The following is a 25,475-nucleotide window of genomic DNA, read 5'->3' as shown; positions in this document are numbered from 1 at the left end:
GCTGGTATAATTTTGATGATCATTCACTACTTTTGGTGATCATTTACTACTTTTGGGATAACAATGATTTATTTGGACTCATTTTGCTTAAATAGGATAGCAGAATGTAAAAACTTTGGTTATCATTTTACTTTAAAATGGTGGTTTAATTTTGGTGATCATTTACTATTTTTGGCTTGCGCATGATTTATTTTGGAGTAATTTCACTTAAATGGGATAGCAAAGTGTTAAAACTTTGGTTATCATTTTACATTAAAATGCGCGTTTCATTTTGGTGATCATTTACTATTTTTGTCTGCTATTTGTTACTATTTCTGGTGATCAGTTAAACATAAGCCAAAAATTAGTCACACGAATTTATTATTTTATCCACCTAACATGGTAGGCAAACATTATGTTTTGTTTTTAGCATTTCACGATGACTACACTGCGTTGCATTTATATTGACTCACAAGAGTTCAAATGTTTACTGCAAATATGAAAAATACTCGTTAAATATTCGACTAAAAAACGGGAAAACCTTGCGATTTCTTAACAATGCTTTTGATAACCTCGTCTCTGATTACCTACGTGTGTCTTAAGTCTTAATGAATCCTCAAACAAGATTGCTTTGACGTCATAATTACATATGCATGCATTCACAATCGTACAGATGTTCAGCGCCTATTAATTACCAACAGGAAAACAGTAACTGGTACATACTAGAACCGGTTGAAAAAAAACTCATTTTTATAACGTTTTGATTGCAGATTTTTTCTTTGATTCCCGGCTGTCATTGAACATCCTTGGCAGTCGTTACGGGTAGTCAGAAGCCAGTAAGTCTGACACCAGTCTAACCAAGGGGTATCGGGTTGCCCGGGTAACTGGGTTGAGGAGGTCAGATAGGCAGTCGCTTCTTGTAAAGCACTGGTACTCAGCTGAATCCGGATAGGCTGGAAGCCGACCCCAACATGATTGGGAAAAAGGCTCGGAGGATGATGATGATTGCAGATTTTTTCCTAGTATGTGTATTTTTATAATGAACTTTGTACTTACTTCGATAGGTAGTAAAGTTGTTTATTAAACATATACCAATGATGTCAGGATTATACAATATTTTGTGAATCTATTCAATCACAAAAAGGTTCGTTGTAATAGATTGACATTTAGTAATGTACAGTTATTTATTATTCTACAATATCAAGTCTATTTAGTCTAAATGTTCAATACAACAAATAAAATAAGTGCATAAACCCGTTGCATGTCAACAGATTTTCTATTAAATTTGAGTATTATAATAAGCAAAATACAAGAGGTTAAAATTTATATTATGTAGAAAACTTTGTCAAACAAACAAACAAATATAAAAAAAACAAAACAAACTTATTGCCGTAGAAAATAAAGTGATAATCTCAAACAACAAAAAACACTGTTGTATTGAATTCAGTGAACAAAGAGGACACGACTCAACCTTAGAGCGACGTCTTTAGCCGTGTTTACACACCGCGACATGGAAATGTTGTTTTAATGCGATGCAGGAAGATGGCGGTTATTGGGAAACTTATTGCACATCATACAATTTCCATAGATGCAGAGTAGTGTACTCTAGTTTACTTACATATGTATTTATTTAAATCTTTGTACAAGGCATCGTACCTGTATTAAAATTGAAAACCCAAAATTGAAATGCTGCTAGAAAAGCTTCATTTGTTTATATTTTTGTCATCGAAAACAACGAAAAAAAGTTACAATGAATACCTCTGCAAAAATCTTAATTGTTAGTTTTAATGCAACCACAATATTTACTTTGTTGTCGGTTTTACGTACACAAGCCAAAAGATCGTTATAATCACAAAAACTACTGCCCAAAAAACAGTGGTTTTCCTCCGATGAACAAGAAAAAGTAGGTAAAAGATTTTATAGTGTTTGTTTAAAAGATAAAGGAGCTCTTTGTTTGTGGTCGATGACGTATAACTATCGTTTTCGAGGTTGAGGTCATTCGGGTTGTGATGCATAACACGTCAGTGAAAGTTTTGTTCGCTTGTTCCTTGTGGTGTTGGAGATTCAGCTGGTTGTTTCTTTGACGGCTAGCTGTATATCCCAAAGTTTTATGTTGTTCCCACCCCACAAGAGACGAGATTAGACTACTTTTGGTGCCTTTGGTACCTTTGGTGATTAAAACTCCAGCGGTCCAAATATTATTTAATTATTTTTAAAACATTCTTAAGGTTCATAAATTGTTTCTTACGTGAAACAAACGACGAAATTATGAACTTTCACATTCGCATAATAATAGAATTATTATTTTATACTAATAGAATTTCTACGATACGAGAATATTTTATAGCTCACGTGATGTTAAAAAAGATAGTGCTATTTAATAATAAAATATGAAATTCTTTATTCATGCATAAATATAAAGTAATATAAGACAAATAAACATTTATTGCCAAGTTGATACTTATATATATTTATGTCACCACGCTAACAACATTCTGACGACTTTTTGGAAAAAAAATATATTTTTAGAACTATTTTGGAAGGAGTTGATTAACTTTATATTCCTAGTATCAAAAGTTTCTCCTAAGACTAAGCATGATAGTTTCTCTCTACCCCTATAAAAGGTAGTCGCGCCATTTCAAAAGTACGTGCATTGCACGACACTGTAATGCTGATGCACCTCAGCTTTGCAACATCGATTTGCTCAATCCATTTCATACGGATTCCATTGCTTTACACACAAATGTCAGTACAGTCATGTTTGGTATAAAATTATATTTTTGATATAAAAGAAATAAGGTAACTTAAACATACCACTTAAATACCACAGTTTTAAGCCAATAGTCGTAATATTTTCAAAGATATTATTATCATAATCCTTATTTACACTTGTGCTAAAACGTTACAACTAGCTGCCCCAAATTTTTTGCACCGCAGTTTATGAAGGCTTTAGCTTATCAGATATTTTTTTACTAACCGTTCACGAAGAGGTTCTAGTAGGAAATATGGATAAGAAGCTGTTTCTACATTATTATTTTAAAACAAAAAATATATTTTAATCTTCTTCCATATTCATTACTGTTTTTTTTATCTTCAATGCCAATACAGATGTGTGCACTTGACATTTTAATAGAACATCATTAACAGAGGTTACTATAAGGTAAGGCCATTGCCATGAATAACAAATGAGCATCTTACTTATTATATAATCGGGCCATTCCTCTCTTGCCCTATTGAAATACATTACATATTCCATTTTGAGGAAGGATGTAAATACATATCGACGGTTAAATACCAAGACCTCCTAACTGACATATTTTGACCAATTGGTTTTTTCGCGGATTCTATTCAAAAATATTGTATCTCATCTAATAGAAAAATCTTCTATTTATAATTCGTAATATTTCGGGTATTTTTACAATCATGGAATTATCTACTAACTTTACGAGTGCGGACTTTGGTGGCTTTTTTGTGCCTCTACTGAAAAGTTTTGACATATTGAGTTAGGAGTTCTTGGTGGTTAACCGTCGATATAGGTACCTCGCCAAACTTTTTGGTTGCGACTGCCACTGAGTTTTACGGGAACTGTAATAATATTTTTAACTAACGTTAACATGTTTGCTAGCCGCTAAATACCACCAGAAGGAAAACCAAAACAACTGTACATACATAATCATGAAATTCTTGTCCGCTTGGATCATAAAATGTTGATTTTACAAACAACAAATTCACGCTTGCTTGGGCACACAGCATTCTCGTTGAAATTAAATGATGTTCAAAACAAAAGAGGCGTGACCATGAAGTTCTTCCATAGAGCACAATATGACGAGCGGAGATGTCAAAACGCAATATCTCCTAAGAAAGTAGCGCGCCAAAATGCGGGTGTTCGGGGGACGAGGAACGTCCTAGCCCGCCCTTAGACGCCTTCTATGGGACCCGCCCATTATTTTCAAAATAAAATCTCAAAACTAGTCTTTGACAGAACGGTTTTGATTTGACAAGGAATCCGAATGCTTCGTTCTAGTAACTGATCTCGCCCACTTGACCTACAAGGTGCCTGGACTACCTTCCTTATGGCATCTTCGCTATCTTTCCTTCCTCCGTGAGTTCTTCCAAAAAGATTTCATAGCAAAGTACATACTGATTGTATATAAACTCGTAAATTGACTCGTATTTCTGGTTTGAAATCTCGTTTTCTACCGTTGGACCTTGGCCTTCAGAAAATTTAGAAGCAACTTAATCTTTTGCATCAGAACCGCAAAAAATGTGGCAAAAAATCCGCACAGTGGTTGCACTTGACTTAGCGAAGCGAACTTTTTGTTTCGGTTTTAAAATTGTTGCTAAGTTTATGTTGGTTCTTAGGTTTTCAAGTAGGAGATCGTGAACATATAATACTCTTTCATGAACGTTTTATAATTTCTGTAGAAGTGCATTCAATTACACTACTACAATAATATTAGAATGGCCGACCCTTTGTATGTGTGGATGTTTAATTATTAGTCCTTTACGGAAAAGTTAATAAACGAATTTTGACGAAACTTTACAGTTTATTAGGATCGGAATTAAACCGAGATCTTTACCCTTAAAGGAATCATAATTTTGACCGATAACACCCTTATTTATTACTTGATGTTTAACAGCTACTCTTATCGATACATTGACGTCATAATTACAGGCAGATGTTCACAATAGTCCTATTGGATCCAAACGAGTTATCATTTCCTTTGTTACTGACCTACTCAACAATCGGCATATCTACAGTATTTACATACCTATAGTATCTACCTACAGTATACATACATATACACAGTATATACCTACAGTATTTACATAAACACGAATTGTTCTATTTTTCTTTCTGTCCAGTACAAAAGCTTAGGATAATAAAAGATTGAAATCATCAGAACCTTTGGACTTTAGATAATTTAGAAGTTTATGTTTCTTCTGTTAATATTTGTTGAAAATGGAGATATACGTCTCATATTTATAAACTCAAATAAACATGATTACCTATATTTCAATCAAGCATTCAATGGTTAATTGACTAATGATATTATTTAATGTAGCCGCTGTTTACAAATATCAAACCAAAACCTACAATACATATAATATGAATAAATAGTTGATCAATTTAAATGTCATAATTATAGTTTTGGTTGGACATCAAATGTTCGATGATTCAACATTGAACAATTACGAAAATTACAACAATTGAGTGCATAATGGTCTGTATTTCTGACAGTCGGATTAGTGATAACTTGGCCTCGGGAATCACGATCTGCGAATACAATGCACCAAATGTTTTAATTCTGCATTGTTTCTAAATATAATGTGACTAATGTGACATTTGTGCCAGGGTTACACACAGTATGCACAGTTAAGTGTTGTTTGTCTGAAATTTTTAAACGATAGTAAAAATAAACAAAACTGAACTGAAAAACTTAAATCAGATAAGAATGAATAATATTTGTACACGTTTTGGTGTTCATTTTACGACGCAAACTTCTGTTATAGCAAAAACATAAAATAATTGACACTACACCACTGTTTCAAATATTTATGTCAGTTATTTCTAATTTCGTTTAAAGACCTATTCATTGAGGTCCTTGGCCTGTTTTGTAGGAGAATTAATAGTTTAACAAGCTGAAAAGTCTACCATAAACACTACATTACATATTTTGGATTACAAGAACGTAAGGCCTTTACCTCAAATCAAATCAAATCAAATCATTTATTCATTTATCAAAGTTCACATTAAACAACATTATTTCTTAAAATCTAGACATATGTGCTAACATTATAATTGCTTGAACTAGGTTAAACCTGTGTCTCAAGCGAAAAGAGACCTTAATTGCTAATTTGACAACATAAATTGACAATCTAATATACAAAAAATTAAATAGCTAACATCGATTAAAATACATACTTTGCTTATACCTAATACTTATTTATTATTGTTTGCGTTAGCCGTTTCATTTACACACTGTAAGTAGGTCTTCCGTGTTATCATAAGACAGGCTTTGCAGATAATTACGAACACTTTTCCTGCATTTAAAGTAGTTAAGGCTATAAATGCTTAGTTCACTATTTAGTTTATTGTACAGAAATGAGCCTAAAAATCTAAAGAATCTATTCGTATACACATATTTTGAGGTGGAGTTTGAACTGCAAACTATATCATTACGTCTTTTGTTTATAATGTTAGGATTGTAGGAAAGCTGAGAGTGTTGTGTTAGTATTGCGTGCATGATAAATAATTGCCTGACAGTTAAAACATTGCAAGATTTATATAGCTGATCTGTGGGAAAGAGGAAAGGACGAAAGTAAGCTACTTTTAAAAGTGCTCTCTGGGCTCGTTCGAGAGGAAGCATTGAAGTTTTTGGTGCTCCTCCCCAAGAAGTAATACAATACGTAAGGATGGATTGACAAAGGGCCAAATAAATTTGCGTAACCAGCTTATGGTCTGCGATTGTGCGTAGTTTTTTAAAAACAAACATTAATTTCCGTACTCTAGACACCAAGCTCTCGATGTGTTGTTTAAAGGAAAGAGTATCGTCAATTATAACACCCAGATATTTAATATTATTCGTTTTAAGGTAATTAGGACAATGACATGAGTTGATAAACGGATCACTACATTGATGTGCATATAGATGCGTGTTAGTATTTTTATTTTGACTTCTGCGCATACAAAAGTGCATAAATTTAGTTTTATCAACATTTAGGGTTAGTAGATTGTTTTTAAGCCAGTTAGTGACAATATTAAAACCTTTTTGTGCGCTCTTGTAGAGTTCCTCAGTAGTTTTTGCAGTAAATAATAGCGCTGTGTCGTCGGCATAAGATATTATTTTTCCGTTTTCTATATCCAGATTACATAGGTCATTTATGTAAATAAGGAATAGGGTAGGGGCCAAAATGCTGCCTTGCGGAACACCGAAAGCATGGTTTTTTAGGTTATCACTTATGGTCGTATCGATTCGAACGCATTGACAACGATTATTTAAGTAATCTGCTATTAGTTTTAGCTGTGTGCCTCGAATTCCTACCGCCTCTAGTTTGTATAAAAGCAGGGGAATTGATACAGTATCAAAAGCTTTTGCAAGGTCAATGAAGATTGCTAAGCTTTGGTTCCCCTTGCCAAGTTCTTCTGTGACGTAGTCGGTCAGGGTATGTACCGCATTTGCTGTGGATAATTTAGATCTAAAGCCGAATTGCATAGGTGATAGTAAACCGTGTTTTTCCAAGTAGTTGACTAGTCTAGTGTTAATAATTTTTTCTAGTACTTTGGATATCGAAGGAAGTATTGATATTGGTCTATAATTACTTATTTGATCTTTGTTTCCTGATTTGAAAATAGGGATTACTACTGCTTTTTTTAGAAATTCAGGAAATACACCATCTGAGAGGCATAGACGAAATATATACGTTAAGGGGAGTTACCTATAAAGGAAAAACAGCCATTGCCGACAAAAACCAAAGATAATAACTCGCACTGTCGACAAAAAGCCATCTGAGTAAATGTTGATAATATGTTAGTGTATGCAAATCAATAAGTTAATCAGAATCAAATATTCAAGGTGTAGAATGCCATGGACATTCGTCATAACAAAGACACTCAGGTATTCAATACCGATACTTTATACCTAGCTCGAAACGATGGGACTAACGGAATCACATTTCTGTTGCCAAACGATCGGTATTCAAGGTCAAAAACATGTGTATCTTGTACAAAGACTGATACGTTAAATCTTAAACCCATCAATTTGATAGACAGTGTTTTTTTTAATATCGGCTTAGCAATAAAATACGGAGTCGATTTTGTATGTAAACATAATGAAGCAAGACTAAAGGTCAGTTTTATACGCGACCTTTATCCGAATGTAAATCCGCACAAATATAAATATAAATTCGATATATTTGCAGATGATGGAAAACAGATGGAAAAGTAGAGGTAAAACTAACAGAACTTGTTCGTAAAGACAAAAGAGAGAATCCAAAGGAGACAATTTAACATCAAAAACCTATAAAGAATAAACTTTCCCTTGAACTATCGACTTTCAGATTGAAGCCATCTTGTCAGTAGGTATAAAATGTTACAAACATACTAACAACACGAAGAAAGGAAATGTTTGATTCATATATATTTGCATAGTTTATTCTGTTGGAATAGGAAATCTAAGCAATTTGCATGCACCTGCGTGAGTCTAAATCAAATTATACCAAGCGATGTTGGCACCTTTCTTATATGGACGACTTGAGAAATCAAATATAAAATCAATAGGAATGGGCCATAGCCCACAGTGGAAAATATAGGTAATGCTATGAGAAATTGTTATATAATATTGTAAAAGTCGGAATGATCTGTAAAATGTGCTAATTAAAGAAATAGCTCCTATTAACACTAAAGTGACAAACAATTATGAAATAACTCCGAACTTGGCAGACAAAAGGCACATAGTGAGTTAGCAAAATCGATCCTCGAGTCCTCTACAAATTCATGACCTTTCTCTATCCACTTTGCATACAAACGCAGTTGATCAAAGACTGATATTTTCTCTAATTCCAACAATGGGTAGACAGTGGCCCACTTAATGGACGAAGTGAAATAAGGGTCATTAGAAAGCCGACGATAAACGCCGTGAATATTTTAATGGTCTATCGTTAGTTTACCGTTAAATATCGCTGCTAAATCATCTAACTCCTGTTTTGCGTCATTGCCTTTCTGATTTCTATTGATGGAAAGAATGCTGTCTTCAAATTTTTCTTAAACATCGAAAATTGACTATAGATCGTAAGATATTATAAATTCCATGCCGTTAATTCTATTATTACTCCTTCACGTCAATTTAGGTTCTGGTATTATCATCTGTTAGTTATATTGACATGTAGGTTTCTTCGTCCCGCTTGAAATTATTTCCTATACCTTTTTTTCCTGAAGATTAATTTGCTTTCATTCTTTAACAAGACTATCGTGTGTAACTTTTACCATTCTGTAGCTCTCAGGAAGTTTTATTCTTACGAGGATTGTAGATAACTATACAATTATAGAATGGTGAATACCTATAGAATTATGTGTGAAACGTCTATTTATTTAATTGCCCTTTCCGTTGGGAAACCTACCGTGTAAGCTAGGCAGTCTGTCATCGTGTGGTGTAATACTTAACTGTGGGAATCCGATTCTTTGTAACCATACGCAAACTATGGCGACCATACCTACTTACCTACCTCATCATCATTATGCTTGCGTCAATTGCAAATGAAAAACTGTTTTAATAGAATGACCGTGGAAACGGAATGAATAAAACAAAATAAATGATGTGGTTGGAAATATTACAAGTCATACTAGGCTACAAGACAGTATTTATATAGCCTACTATTTATTTCATCATCATCAGTTTTACCAATTTGAGCAATAAAACGTCCACTGAACATAGCCCCATTGATCTCTAATATATATAATCTTTATAAATAAATGATTATTTAGGTATTTCATTTAAAACAATAATAGTCTCCTTTATTGAATTCTGAATTTATGTTTAAAAAATGTGTAAACGATATTTTTAACTGATAAACCAAGCACGTTTAGGCAGATGATGCATTCACTGTACATAGCTCAGTACCTGAGTATTGCAAAGGACATGCCTATGTTTTTTTTCCTTGTTGACCGCAAGTAAACCTTCGACTGTATCTCCTCATTACAATATGTACTTAATTTTTAAAGTGTATATCACATATTTAGGTACCTAATTAATATAATTTCATCATCAGTCTTAAACATCTATGAAAGATGGTAAAGGCCGAAGTCGCTTCCGTATAGGCCATCAACGTAAGTGCCAAAACCAATAATGTTATTAAGTTATTTTGAGAAAACATGCTGCACCAACCCCAAATAAAATTGGGATAAGGTCAGGAGAATGATTAGTTATTTTATATATATTTAACGTTTAAAAGTGTAAAAAATGAGTTATAAAATAAATAAATTATTCTAAGCATTGATAATATCTGTAAATCACTTGTATCGCTCGTGCATCTAGCGCTAACGAGATCTTGTTTCATTGCTTTAATTAGTTCGAGTCTTAGAATAAATACATTATTACTTATGACTTGGAGGAAAACCTAGTTCTGGCACGACTAAACTTTGTATAAATCGTGCTGACATGAATCCACAATTGAATAAATAGTTGAAACGTTGTTCTAGCAAATAATACTCATAGGTAGGTACTTTAGTAAAACTTGATCTTTGTTTAATCAAACTCCACCTTTTTATTTAAATCTTACAACTCCTTCATATTACAACTCTCCCTTTTTTTCACGAATATCTTCTTCGCTTCAATCTATATCTACCATCCGCCTTATATCTTTTACTAGCTTCTGTCAGCGAATTCACTCACATCACGCGGGAACCTCTGCACGAGCCCGGATTAAAAGACGCCTAAAACTTTCCTCGATGAATTGGCTGTGGATAGCCAATTCATCGAGGAAGGTTCTAGGCTTCACTGACTTTTTTCAAATCGGAGTAGTTCTTGAGATTACCGCGTTCAAGCAAACAAGAACATACTTTTCAGCTTTATAATATTAGTATAGATACAAGCAATGACAAGCATCTTACAATCCACGTGCATCCCACACACTATGTTAACATGACAATTTGATAACAATGCCATCAGCCACAGACCACAAACCTTCGGCTATCATCCATCGCTAAATTACACTAATCATCCGACCTTCAGTCATTAATGAACTATCATCATTCATTCCCGAGTCTCGAGTGGTCACGTTTTCTGCACTTAAACACAAACATGTATTACTCTTATGATCATTGGAAATGACACAGTGTAGCGTTACTTGGGACTTTTGTTGTAGACTCTTGTTTGGCAGTCACGTGTTTGTTTGTTTGTTAAGTTATATTATAGCAATATCTTCTTCCTCCTGATATAATAGTTAATCATTATTTCGCTCTTTAAGTTTATCTCCATTAGCTATCATTCAATAATTCAACCTCTTTCCAGTCATTTCATATTTTCTTAGATTCTTGTACTGTTTATACAGCAGTAGCTATTCCAATGGGTTACAGGGTATTATTACTCAACCTACTTCCTGCACCCGCTTAAAAAGTAGCCTATGCTCGTTCTCAGGTTCGATCTCGGTCCATTAGTTTTGGCGTGGGTAGGCAAACATACGGACAAGCTGACAAAGAGATCTCCGCATTTTTAATAATGTACCAATTTGTAAAGATTTTGGTAGAGCTTTTCTTTACTTTCACAACCATTAATCTTTATACCTTTCAGTCCGGTTTACTTAGAAACTATAAGTCAAAACTTTTTACTACAGTTTTACTTTTTACGCACGTCGCCATCATCGTAATTACAGTGAGAGTGACGGATTACTATTAACGGTCAATGAACCGTAGTAATCAGGTCATAGAGTTCAATATTGCATGTACTAAAATGTCTTGCGTAGCTATTGGGTAATTTGTGTCATCTGTCAACTATTTACTGAAGAGTTTGTTAATACCTACTTCATGTACTGCTAAAGGTAGAATTCCGTGGATAGCGGCTACGACAGCCGCGCGCGGCTTACGACAGTCGTCGGCCGCGCGCGACAATAGTCAACCTATGAAAATGTATGGCGCCGCTGCCGAGGTCCGCGACAGTCGCGCGCGGCCGACGAATTTCGTACGCCGCGCGCGGCCGTATGCATCTCAACATGGTCTAGCGCTTAGTAACATCTATATAATTTTAGTAAAACCAGAATTGAATCGTTTTTTATTTAGTCGGCAAAACTTCCTTTTGTTTTCATTACAATACAAATGCTTTTGAATCAGTATTGGGTAGTATCCTTCATCATTTCTACTTTTTAAAAATAGGGTCGATTGGTAATCTATTTTCATAATACAGCCACAGCAATACGTCATCCTCTTCTTCTTCAAGGATATCAATTAGCACTTCGACTAAAGGGAACGGACGAATAAAATCTACTAATTTCAACACAATGCCGCGCGCGGCTTACGAATTTCGTCGGCCGCGCGCGACTGTCGCGAGCCTCGGCAGCGGCGCCATACATTTTCATAGGTTGACTATTGTCGCGCGCGGCCGACGACTGTCGTAAGCCGCGCGCGGCTGCGTAAGCCGCGACCCACGGAATTCTACCTTAAAGTGTCATAAGAACCAACTGTTTTGATTTACGAGTTAAGATAGAATAGCTTTATCCCACTGTTTCGTTCATACAGCGTCTAGATGAAATTCGGTACCTAGGTATGTACGTACTAGGTATGTTCGGTCTTAAAACAAAAAATTTAATGCTTCAAGAGTGACACAAGGATAAAAATAAATTTGCTTCTTCCAGAATAAACATTTCTTAGTAAGCATTCATTTATTTCTTTATGCGGTTTTCCCGTGCGGAATGGTTCCAACTCATAAGTTATTTCAAAAGTCACTTTAAACGAATGGAATTATCCTCCTGCTATTGTACCTAAATGCGAAAGTTTGTAAGGAGTAGTATGGGGGTATTAATGCTTGACATTTTAATAACCTAATGTGCAGGACGTCGTTCTCTCGGATCCGGAAACCGCTGAATAAAATAACTTTGCAATGCAAAATTTACATCAATTGTAATCAAGGGCAGAGTTTTTTAACTAAATGAAAATGCTTTTTATAACATAACCTTCTAGTACAGTCTGATAACCGTATGCAGGTCCTACCATATAATAGGTACCTCTATGTAAGCAGAAACAAATTACAGCAAACTGTTAGTACAACCTTCCGCATTTCCTTCAATTATGGACATTATGGCGTATGAAATAGAGTTATTAATAACAATCATTGGCGCTGTACATATGACATTACGCCATGTTGTGCTAGTATTATGTAAGTTAGACGAGTATGACAGGGTGAGGTGGGATCACTTCTGCTGATAAAAACTATGCTGCAGTTTTGTGGTGCAAGTTATATGCGCTTGTAACTGAAATATCAACATGAAGGTAAACTTCGAAGGCTTGAACAAAGATCAACAATGTTATAGGTAGCTCAATTTAAAAATGACAGATAAGTGCATCCGTCTAAAGGTCACCTACATATTTCATCCGATTTCTGAAAAAGAAGGTTCTCAATCCGACCGAGTATATAACTATTTTTACTGACATGACATACTTGATTTCTTTTACAATTTTAGACTAGCGTCTGACAAAATAAATCACTTTATCTATTGGTGAAAAGTGCACACAAAACCGTGCGACAATTTCTCAGTTTTAATGCGAATAGACCGACAGACGCGCAGTCTTCGTTTTTCAATGTACATAGTGATCGTTACACTATTTTGCAGTACACAATACTGCTATAAAATCATTCATTGAGATTGCTCACTGTGACGGAAATGCATTTAAAAATATAAACTACTGCTAGAGTACCTACCAAACTGCAGACTATCACTGCAATCGGCAACAGTTGACCCAATGGTTGGCATTTTTTTGTAAAGAAAATTTTGATTCCAGTCAAAGTTTTTAGTCGGTCAGATACCGGCTGAATACCTGATCATTGTAATGTGTGTACTACCATTCATCTTCACACTGATGAATGAGCTTATGAGCCCAAACAGACAATCGGCCGACTGAAAGTTTGCATTATGTGGGTGGTCTCAACCGATATAAACATACATTTACGATCATGAAATTGTTCGTCGAATTAATGAAATCCAGCAGATGTTCCATTTCTTATGCCTTTTGATCTGTCAATGCTACATCTCTTGCAGGTTCGAGGTTTTTAAACAGTGATGTAATTAATCTATTTCAGTTTCAGTATTATTTATATCTTCTGCCAATGCTGAAAAAATATAGTTTTCTTTAATTCGGCGGTATGTTTAGTACATGCATTTATTCATGTAAACTTCAAACTGTTATTCTTCATCTAAAATCTAATCTATACTAACATTACAAATGTCATAGATGAGTTCGTTTTTAGGGTTCCGTACCTCAAAAGGAAAAAACGAAACCCTTATAGGATCACTTTGTTGTCCGTCTGTCTGTCTGTCTGTCTGTCAAGACCCTTTATTTTGTTTGAAAGCACTGATCTCAAAAACATACTTTTTACTCCCATTTCCTTCTTCTTTGGCAACGATACGAGATGCATAAAAAGTCATTCTTGAGAAACACCAACGCATCATGTAATTGATGGTGACAGTAATTTTGTAGTAAAAAGAAGACCTTGGTCATTATTTGTGAAACTTTGGCAAAGTAACAAATTGAATTGTTGGGGTATTCCCCTGTCGCGTGTCATTCACCCACTGAAATATTTTGCGATATTTCGGGATTTTGACAGGAAGTTGAATGAAATATCCACAGCGCTTTTACACTTCTAGCAAATCTGCGATACGGATCTCGACAGGGGTTATCGCGCGTATGATTAGACTATTGTCGGCAAAATATAAAATTGAAAACTGCTCTATAGATATTATCTGAATAAAGAAATTTTATTATTACTATATTATTTAGAAGATGCCGCCTGGAACCGCCCGCGCTACATGTTCCAAAAATTCACTAGTGATAAAGGGCTGTTACTGCATTTGTTGTTGTTACTGCATTTAAAAGTTGACTTAAAAATTGAACCTTAATACATGGTGATAAAAATTCTTAAGTACCTTTATAATTAGTCTTAAAACAGAATGAATACCTAACTGTTCAATTTACATAATATATTTAGAAACAAGTTGTTAAACTAATGAACTATCCGCCCGTCTCTTGCATTCAATAATAACGAGTCAGACTAATTGTTTTACGACTTACGTGCCGTGTCTACGATTACGTAGATGTCACTCCGTGCCCTGGTTCCACTGATAGATAAGCTATATTTTAGCTTTACAGCTTCGCAATGACATTTTTTATGATGAAACATTAGCTATAAAAGCGGGCTGTTTCTCGTGGTTGCTTACGCCCCGTCCAGTAATCGTCATCTTAGAATCGAAATTATTTTTTTCTCAATTTGATTAAGTACTTTTCTTGGAAGAAAACATGCCAAAGCACATCATATTCCTTCATCCTGAAATGTTCACTAGTTTTCACCTTGAGGCATCGATGTTTACTAAGAAACTTAAGCAAGTACCTCTTTGTAGGTACTGCTAAAACCATTATGCCGAATAGCGAATGCAGATTGTAAAAAGTCTCGTAGATCTAAAAAAGAGCATCGCATATCTCCCACTACAAAAGAGGCTTATGCAAAATAACAGCCGGCAGTGGTTCGCGTTCATTATCTTGTATTGTCAGCTAATTGTCAGAATATGGGACAACAGCAAGCTATTATGCTGTGCCTGCCTTATAGCTGTGTAAGCAATCATGTTTCAAATTGCAAGCTGCAGTTTTGTCATTTTAAAATAACATGACGTAATGTATTTTGTGTTTCGAAGACATTTATTTTTACTCAGAGAAAATATGCATAGGCCTTATAGAAAAATATATAATCTCTGCTTGTATATAGTCAAGATTAAGAAGAATCCATGACTATCGATACAGTGACATGGAAATGTGTCAAAATTCTTGAATAAGTGACCTACAAAATAATTTAATTTTCCAAAACTATTCATGATAGTGTTAAAATTATTATTTTTGTCATTCTTATTTACAGAATTACGCCTAAAATACCTCAAACAAGTTTTTAAAACTGGATTTGAGTTATTAATGACGCAGACAGTAAGGAAAAAAGAGAAAGAGAGGAGAAAGTATTTTCGTCATTTTACGAAAAAGCAATAGAAAATCACTCTCATAAATGCATACTACTTTCCTAAACAAACATCAGTAACAAATACAAGACAAATATATTAATTGACACTGATATTTCGTTTTAATGATAAAACCGGCGATAGAAAACGCTGATAACTGGTTATCGGACCACCCACATGCCTGACCTTTACTCTTCACTTCTAACGCGGTTGAAAACCAGAGTAGAGTAGTAGTTGGCTATTTAGACCACCAGAGTAGCCGTTGACATTATTGTTATGTATATTTCTGCCTTAAACAGGAGACTACATAGTCCCGAACTTTTGGAAGGCGAACATGGGGCCGAAGCCGACACGCTGAAGCCCTTTTGAGACAACTTTTATGATAGAAGTTACCTATTATTACTTCCACAAGTTTTTTCTGAAGAATTTACTTTATTTTTCCGGTGGTAAAATAATATCTAGCGTTATTATAATAATTTAGGGGTAAAAAAAATGAAAGCTTTTTTTACGGACAAATAACAATACTTTAAACAGAAAATATAGAACTGGAATGAATCTCTAAACTCAAATAAAAAAGATGCTCTTTAGGATGGTGCATAAGTTTGACAAAAAAGTTATTAATTTATGTTTTTTTTTCTTTTCTTTTCCAGAACGAAGATCAAGAATGCAGTGGAGATCCCCCTGCTGACGAGATGTTGCTTCTGCTTCCCTCTGCGGAAGGGCCTCATAGCCTTCGCATATATAAACTTGGTAATTCATCATCATCATTATCATCATCCTTCAGCCTTTTTTTATCGACCCACTGTAGGGCACAGGCCTCCTCTCACACAGAGAAGGATTGAGCGTTAAACACCACGCTTGCTCAATGCGGATTGGTGATGTAAGATATAATGTCCAGGTTTCCTGGAGATGTTTTTCTTCACCCTTAACCAGCCATCGGTGTTTAAGATATACTTAGAAAGTACATATAATTTAGAAAAGTTGCATTGGTAGGTACTTGGCTGGAATTGAACTCATTCTTGCGCTTTACCCACTAGGAGACTAGGACTTGGTTATTACCTCATACTCATCATTGATATTAAACTGTTCTCCAAAATTCTATACCCATTGAAATGTTTGAAAGGAAATCAACTTCCCATGGCGTTGACCTGGATGGTAATGAAGCGTAAATAAGTGTCAACTTTGATAATACCATAATACCTATATACTTATATTTTTAGGAAATTCCAATATGATGATTTTGACTGGGGGGTTCACCGATTGTGTAAACAGTAACAAAGTCCACGCGAACAATTCTAAGATATATTCTATCTACGAAACTGCAACTTTAGCAGTGGATCCACGCGTTACAGATATGTGCGAAACATTTTGATGGAATTCCACCAAATAAACTTTTAATTAACAGAGGTTTCTTAAAATAATAATTCAGCGTACACTGCAAACTAAACAGTCGGACTGATACCATTTGTAATGTGCGTACTACCATTCATCTCTATACTGACTTTTAAGCCGGCCTACTAAAAGTTTGCAGTGTCCTCTTTCTTATCAAGCTTCACTAACCAGGATCGTTCTCCCTTCCAGATGCTAACAGTAGTAGTGACATGCTTCCTGTCACTATACATCTCGTACGTAAGGAATTCGTCGGAGTCTGAGCAGGCGGCGCTGGCGTCGGAGTTCGCGAGACTGGTCACAGATGTCATCGCCTTGCTGATAGAAGTCGTCATGACCATCACCTTCATTGTAGCTTTGCATAGGGTAAGTGGGTATGATTAAGGCGTTCTACCCATTGCACCGCGCCCCGTCGCGTAGCGTGGGATGGCAGATTTTACCATCGTACATAGGTAAATATCTTGATTCATATAGAAATCACGCCTAATATAACGTACTGCCGACGCAGAAATGCGCGCTAAGGTAAAATCTTCCAACCGCAGCAGGGCTCTGTGCACTGGGAGCGCCATAGTGAACTCAACTTCTACCATTGTCTCAAGCAAATCATCCTTTACAATTCCTCTGTGAGCTTGTCTATAGGTACCTGCATTTATTATTCATTACTATTCTTCTATATAATTGAATAGCTAAAGAATCTTTTTGTTTGCTAAAACGCGCTTATCTTGACTACTACTAAACCCATTTAAAAAATTCTATAAATGTTAGAGAGCCCATTTATGGAGGGTGTATGAAACAGTTCCAGGTTGCAACAACTAACCTTTCAAATCCCAGTAAAACCACCAGTTTCTAACGTTCTATTCGAATGTTCCAGAAACACGTGCTACTGATGAAGGTGTACTTATACTTCGAGATCGTGTACTCGGTGTTCGGCTTCGTGTACAGCCTCGCCTTCCTCACCAAGGAGACCGCCAGCGAGCTCTTCCTAGTGCTGTTCCAGTTAAGTGAGTATCTACCTTCAACAATGTATTTAAATCAAAATCAAAACTTGGCTTCAAAACAGCAGTTTTTGAACGTCAGTTTACAAAAGACATTCCCCAAAACTCCCGCCTTTCACCACTTCCTTGTTTTTGTTGGGAAAAAGAAGTGGCTATCTGTAGGTTAGGTTAGTTACCTTTCAACAATGTTAAATATATGTATTTACTGAAAATCCTATAAGTGCCAAAAGTACTAAACTGATTTAAATATCTACACCTTTAGGAAACAAATAGCCCTTAAAAAGTATCAACTTCTGGCGCACCCAGAGAACTGCCTAAGCAATGACTGGTTGGTTGTTTAGCCTTATGATGAATATGTTGACATACATGAATGTATATGAAATCGGTCCATGGCAGACCAGACAGACACACCCTACTACGCTTTATTCAGTATACATACAAAAAAATATCTATATGTGTGTGTGGAATGGTGCAATGAAACATAAGTTATCTATTTATTAACTGATCATTCTTTTGTTTTATTTCCAGTGCTCCAAATGTACCTGGTGATCCTCATCTGGAGTTCAATAGTGAAGATGGAGAGGGACGGTTCAGTGAAGTATTCAAGAGAAACGGAAACCGCATAAATTAGTACTAATTACGTTTATAAGACCATTAGATAATTTACAAATAAGGGTAATATTTAGAGCTCTTGTTCACGGCACGTTTTTTAAAGTGACCCATACAACACTGACCGTGCATACTTATGGTGAATTTACCTTAGATTTTCACGGCATTAAGGCTGCCCGCTTACGTCAGACGTTTTTGTAGGTCAGATAATCGGACCGACTTTTTGTAAGACCTTCTATCGTTTTCCGTCGTAGGCCTTTTAAGTATCACTCTCTTTTATGTAACAATCCCGCAGCCCCGGCAGGTCTTGGCCCTGCTGGTCCCCGCTGGGGTTTGTAGGACGTTCTGACCTACTTTTTATAAGACGTGCCTTGCAATATCACTATCAGTTTCTTCTATATATCTCCTACAAAAATCGGTCACCAATTATCGGATTAGGGTGGGCGACCAAAAACGTGCGTGAACAAGAAGCCTTAGGGACGTAACGAAACTATAGGTAAGACAAAAAAGTGTAAATAATAGATTATATTTTTGGATGCGGCAACACTAGTGGCATGACATATTAAAAGGCGTGTGTAGTTAACACTCATTTAACAAGTGGTCTAATTAATTACCGTTTAAAAAAATTGAGACAAATTCTGTCTTTATACATATCAATAGACATAAATTTATCAATGTACAAAGGTACGTTTTCTGTCTGTACACAAAAACACAAAAAATATATTAGCGCTAACTATTCATTAACATTGTCATAGGTACCATAGACTGCAGAATACAATAACTTAATAGACAAAATGTAAAGTTTTTGGACCTATTGTTTTAAATCTTTAAACTAAAATTACTAATCAATAATTTTTGTACAATAGACTGAAGAAAACAATTGTAAATAAGTTGTTATTTGAATCTTTACAAATACTTTTAAATAAAAATAGATAAAATTTAAAGTTACCTATAAGTTAATTAGTTAATTACCCCTTTTCTTTATAATCATTGTCTGCCTCTAGGCCTCTTTATTGTAAAAAAAAACTTTATTTTTGAACTGAGTATTGCATTGAGAACCATTCAGCACAAACTTAAATTATTAATTGCTGAAAAGAAATAATAAAACGGACAGTGCCTTGATATTTAAAGAAAAAAATATTTTTGTAAAAACTTTTTTCGAAATTTTGTTAGTATAAGAGAACAAAAACCCTGTATTTTCTATGAAGATAATCGTTTGTGTTGCGTAAGTAAAAATGTTACATTGAAAAGGAATTGTAAATATTGAGTTTACTATAGATTTTTTATTTGATTAAGATTTTATGAGATGTTATGCCAAATAAAATTTGATTAAATATTTTTTTAATGTTTTATTTTTACGAACTAATTTAATTACTTACTATCACAATCTTTGAGTTGGAATATTTACAAGGATTACAATACAATTACATTAATAAACTTTAATAAAAAAATCACTTATAACAAAAAAGCATTATTTACAATAAGCAATGTTTGTTCTTAGACATTACTGGAATAAAAGGAATTAAGAAATGAACATTCTCAAAGGATACGTTTAATTTTGATGTCGGTATAAACTACTAAACCTTTATTATCACAATTTAAATATGACATGGTTGTATATAATTCGATCAAACAAAAAATACTTTTGATATTGGTACTTAACTATAACAATCAATTAAAAAAAAATTATAACCAAAATGGTAAAGTGGATAGGTCATATCAATTTCTCATTAATCTTTGGGGCGCCTAGCAAAATCTTAAGAGCAATGTTACGCAGTACTGTGCCAAGTGTCGGTGTTCAGTAATGTGCGCAGGCGTTCTATCTTCTCCTCCTCAAGGTCCATGTAGTAGCTTGTCACCAGCATTAGCATGTAGATACGGATTACTGTGGAACAAAAGAAGAGCTTATTAGGATTACATAATGTACCTTATTAAGTTTAATTTCTGCATTATACAGGGAAATTTTCAGTGGCATGATTTTAAAACTAAGAACCAGCGCTAAAACACCAGCTTACAGTAAAAAAAATCGCGTCCGAATTAATCTACTTAAAAGCTACGTTACCTCAGACAGTAATACGTACAAACAGATACACATAACAGTGAAACTGATTACACATGTTATGACACCACTTTTTTGTATCGGGTGGTTAAAAGAAAAACAATTAAGTATTATTGTTTTCCTTCGATGACATCAAGACAAGAAGAATGTACGAATACAAAAGGAGAAAGGAAGCTATAGGAAGCACTCGTTCTTGTGCATTCTGATCCGTGATTCTGATACAAGTAAAATGTTTATTTTCCTTAAACATGACTGACACGCTTTGTTCTTAAGTATCATGCTACTCACTTAATCCAAGGAAGGAGATTACGAAGTACATGAGCAGCTCCGAGGAGTCGGTGTGACTGGGGATCATGACGAGCACCGTGCAGAACACGATCAGCAGCATGTTGGCCATCACGTTGCACGATGTCCACACCACCCATGGCTTCATTAGATATGCTTTTTCCTGGAACAATGGAATGACATGTTTGTAAGAAGCAGAAGGCTTAGACAGAATAAATCCGGACAAAAAGAATGAGCTGGGTACAACTGGCAGTAAATAAGTAAGATTAATTCAACTTTTAATTTATTTGACTGAATTAGTCTTAGAATAAACTGAGTCAAGTACAACCATAATTACGTTATTTTAGTTGGCGAAAACATAAAAGTGATATAATTTTAGCATCAGTAACTTAGTGAAATGAACAAACGTGTGAAACGTATGAAAATCTTAGCATGTCCAGATGACGAAATAATAAGTGGTACTATTTTGGTGGTGGTGGTATTTTGAGTTCCACCAAGTTTCGTGTGTCCGGATGACGAATAATGAGAAAAATGGAAGTGGAAAACATATTGCGCCGATCCCACATAATTTGGGAACAAGGCAGATATAAGTAGATTTTGTAGCAATCTACATACCCTCAACGCGCCAACCATCATAATAGTAGTAAGTATCAGCGTGATGATGTGTCCCACAATGACGCCGACTGCAAAGCTGTACATCATCACATTCTCCAGGTTGTCCATGTTGACGGAGCCCGGGATCTGCTTGTCCAAGGAGGCCAGACATTGTGCTAGTGCTAGCACTGTGTATAGCTGGAATAAATAAGGGTAATGTTAGTATTGTGGCATCCGGCCGTGCTCTCGCTCTGGCGGCATATTGGGCTGACAAAGTGTAGTCTCACTATAAGACATGTCATCGACACGAAAGAAGAAGTATTGTGGAAGTTTCATTTCTCTCTAAATTAATGCTGGTGTGGACTACAAAAAAAGTTAAACAGATGTTCATTACGTGTTTATAAAAATGTTTAAAGGAGAATGTTCTGAAACACGCATCGAACGTATGTTTACCGTTCTACTCTTGTTAAAATAGAATAGTTAGGCTTTTGATACCGAACGTGTCAATTCTGTCGACGAGCCCAAAAAATATAAAGATTAAAAGTTATTTAAGATTCTCTATGTTATTTGAGAAACAATGGGATAAGCAAGGAAAGTATTGAAGAGTCTATATTTTTTCACTGATTACATAATCTATCTAGAGGTAGTTACTATACTGAGAAGAAGAAGCTTTCGACAAAAATCTCCGTTTACAAGGCCATAGTCCTCCCAAATCTTTTATACTCGGCTGAAACATGGGTCCTCTATCGGAAACATATACGGGCGCTGGACCGATTTCATCTAAAGTGCATAAGAGACATTCTGAAAATCAAATGGTCGGATCGGATTAGAAATACCGAAGTGCTACGACGCGCGAATGTCTGCGGCATAGAAGCGTACCTGATGCGGCGACAGCTCAGATGGTGCGGTCATGTTCTACGCATGGATGATGATAGGGTGGCCAAACGCATCTTCTTTTCTGAACTCCAGAACGGCAGACGGAAACAAGGTGGCCAGTTCTTACGCTTCAAGGATGTTCAGAAAAGACACATGAAAAGGTGCAACATTGATCCTCAGAACTGGGAGACAAAAGCCATTTGCCGCCCTGAATGGAGAGGCCTACTAAAAAACGCGATCAAAGATTTCGAAGAGCAAAGGAAATCCGCACTGGATGCGAAGCGTGATGCTCTTAAGGCTAAAACACCAGTAGCCATTCATTTTAATTACGTGGACGGTATCCTAACGTGCAGCCAATGCTCGCGCACGTTTACACATAAAATAGGGTACTGCAGCCATCAAAGGGCGCATAAAAGAGCTGATCATCCTAGCTCTCCTCTCAATGATAACTGAAAGCAGTCACCATAGCCGAAATCGGCAGGGGAAGTATATATACTGAGAAGCCAGTTCTTGGCAATCGTTTGGGAAAATCGTATGATACCTATTTAAAATTATCGCTTTTCTGCTTTGCCATAGGTAATAACAAACACCTTCAAAATTCACAGGTTGTTATGTACATTAAAAATACTTACTATTATGAGTAAACCTGAGAATATGCAGCCGAATTTGAGTGAGAGACAGCCAAAACTCCTCTGCCTCGGTATGTTTTCCAATGAAAACGGCATCTCTGAAAAAAACATAAGCCACTTATTGAAAATGGTAACAAACTACGAAACTACTTAGATTTTGTTTCTTTTCTTTTCTGTTGAAATTTTTTGTATGTAAATAATAATTTTAGCCCACCTAATGATAATTGTAAAGCAAAGACTACATTTTCTAAAACAAATGACTAACACAACCATTTGTAAAAAGAGTCATCGAAAATAATTCTTTCGTCATTTAGATTTTATCATCTTCTGTAATACTACTTTGTGTTAAGGTAAACACATGGTTTCCAACTCAAACACAGACTATAACAATAATGTTGTAACATTTATCCAAAAACACCACTTCATAATACAACTCGTTAGTAGCTGCTAAGTACGAGCCCTGCCGGGGCTGCGTGATGGTTCGAAAGAATTACCGCGGCCCTGGTACACAAAGGTCTCTAGAAAAAACATAACGTTGGTTTAGACATGCAAATTCTGGCCTAATGCTGCACCCACAGCGGGAGATCCTTTCCTGATTTCCTGCCTACCAACCGTTTCAGGAGTTTCATTGAAAAACGCTCGAATATACATAGATATCACGGTATCTTATCAGGTCGGTCACGGATTGGCTAAACCTATCTGTTATCGCAGAATATCGATTTGATTAATTTGCTTGTCACAATCATAATATTTGAATATTACATCTACTTCAATTATAAGGGTTTACGGCTTTTGCGTCGTTTAAATAAATTATGCAGTAATCTTTAAATTGTCTGCGTATATAGCTAAAATTAAATTTTCTCATTTAAATTTTATTGACATGAAAGAGAAAAGTGATTAATGATGGAGAAAATTAAAGAATGTCAACATATTAGTGGGTTCGATTTCCGCTCAGGCCGAATCAAAAAGAAATGCATAATAGTTCCGACTCACATACATACAGTTAACGAATCATTATTCAATGAAACTATCTCAGATTCTTTGATCTGAGGAAACTATGATAAGAATCAACTTAGCACTGTACCTACATTATCCCAAAACTTTTTTCAATCTATACTAATATTATAAAGAGAAAAACTTTGTTTGTTTGTTTGGTTGTAAAACTCAAAACCTACTGGACCGATTTTAAATATTCTTTCACCATTAGAAAGCTATATTATCTGAGAGTAACATAGGCTATATTTTATCCCGGTGCGGGCAGCAGCTCCCACGGGACGCGGGTGAAACCGCGGGAAAACGGATAGTATATTTTAAATACATAAGTAAGTACCTACTTAGACTCTGTACTATTACACCACAATTGAAGAGCTGTTGTAATTGTGGGTTTCCTAACAACATCAACAGATTTTTTGTATTTGCAATAACAACATCTACTCAGATTGTTTATGCACATGTTTTGCATCTGCTAGCGCTGTCAAAAAAATTGTGCGTGGGAATCAGCATTTGGTTTGTTCCTAGAGGTCATTTACGGTATAGGTTGTCATTACAGGTACAGGTCATTGTTATATTTAAGGTAATTTATGTCTAGTGAACTTCCCTTGCCTAGTATAGTCAATGTATGTCCGTGTTACTATAATCTAACTCTCAAAATAATTCTAACTCCAAGTCGCTTTATCGTTATTTGAAATTCGAAACACTGCAGGCGCTAAATTAAAAGTAAATTATATTGTTTTACAGCCAGTTTCTTCATCAAAAGTTAAAGTTAAAGTAATGTCTAAGTAATGTCTGTTTTTTCAAGGCTAAAGTGACAGCAAAACTAATAGAAAAATTGAATTTGACCGTTACTTTTACTTTAGACATTACTTTGACTTTTACTTTGGCTTTAACTTTCGATGAAGAAACTGGCTGTTAATCTTTAAAAGTTATGTAAAAAGTTATTCTAATCATGCAGCTGTTAAAACTCAACTGTTTACAAATATTGTAAACATAGGTAATTAACCCTTCTTAGGTAGATCAAAGGTGTGATGATTTATTTATATTAAAAAAAAAACTAAGGAAACTATCATTAATAAAAGAACCATTATCAACATTACCATCACGATCATTAAAAAGAAAAACAAGATAAAAAAAATCTTCCAAATTCAAATTCCTACTCCCAAAAAACTAAAAAAAAAAACAAAACACTCACTCGAATACATTGTCAAATCCTTATCACAGCACTATCTTAACACTAAACTGACAAAATCACTCTTAAAACCGCTTAAATTAAGTAAATTATTACAAAAACTTTATCAACAGGAGTTGTCCAACGGCCTGGTACACATAGACTGTACTGACTGACGTTTGTACCACTGA

General features: G+C 35.2%; 2 protein-coding genes across 2 annotated transcripts in view; one reads left to right on the top strand and one right to left on the bottom strand.

The window, feature by feature from the left end:
• Positions 1–20,016, top strand: part of LOC124636343 — a 27,911-nt gene extending 7,895 nt beyond the window's left edge. The window contains exons 2-5 of the mRNA XM_047172410.1: positions 16,335–16,434; positions 17,266–17,439; positions 17,945–18,074; positions 18,597–20,016. Coding sequence (XP_047028366.1) covers positions 16,335–16,434; positions 17,266–17,439; positions 17,945–18,074; positions 18,597–18,694 — 502 coding nt within the window. The 3' untranslated portion in view covers positions 18,695–20,016. The remainder of the gene's footprint in view (positions 1–16,334; positions 16,435–17,265; positions 17,440–17,944; positions 18,075–18,596) is intronic.
• Positions 20,012–25,475, bottom strand: LOC124636342. The gene is made up of 5 exons (XM_047172409.1): positions 25,309–25,475; positions 23,124–23,218; positions 21,637–21,813; positions 21,025–21,184; positions 20,012–20,562 (listed from the first exon to the last, which is right to left on the bottom strand). Exons 1-5 carry the CDS (start codon positions 25,316–25,318, stop codon positions 20,447–20,449), a joined length of 558 nt encoding a protein of 185 aa, XP_047028365.1. The 5' UTR covers positions 25,319–25,475; the 3' UTR covers positions 20,012–20,446.

Source organism: Helicoverpa zea, chromosome 14 (genome assembly GCF_022581195.2).
Source record: "Helicoverpa zea isolate HzStark_Cry1AcR chromosome 14, ilHelZeax1.1, whole genome shotgun sequence".
NCBI classification, from domain to species: Eukaryota; Metazoa; Arthropoda; class Insecta; order Lepidoptera; family Noctuidae; genus Helicoverpa; species Helicoverpa zea.
This window is presented reverse-complemented; position numbering and strand designations above follow the sequence as displayed.

Excerpts from the sequence above, each read along its gene's own strand:
- LOC124636342 (XM_047172409.1), bottom strand. Across the intron at positions 21,814-23,123 it reads TCTCAGGTTTACTCATAATA|CTATACACAGTGCTAGCACT; the intron begins GTAAGTATTTTT and ends TATTTATTCCAG. Across the intron at positions 20,563-21,024 it reads AATCTCCTTCCTTGGATTAA|TAATCCGTATCTACATGCTA; the intron begins GTGAGTAGCATG and ends TTTGTTCCACAG.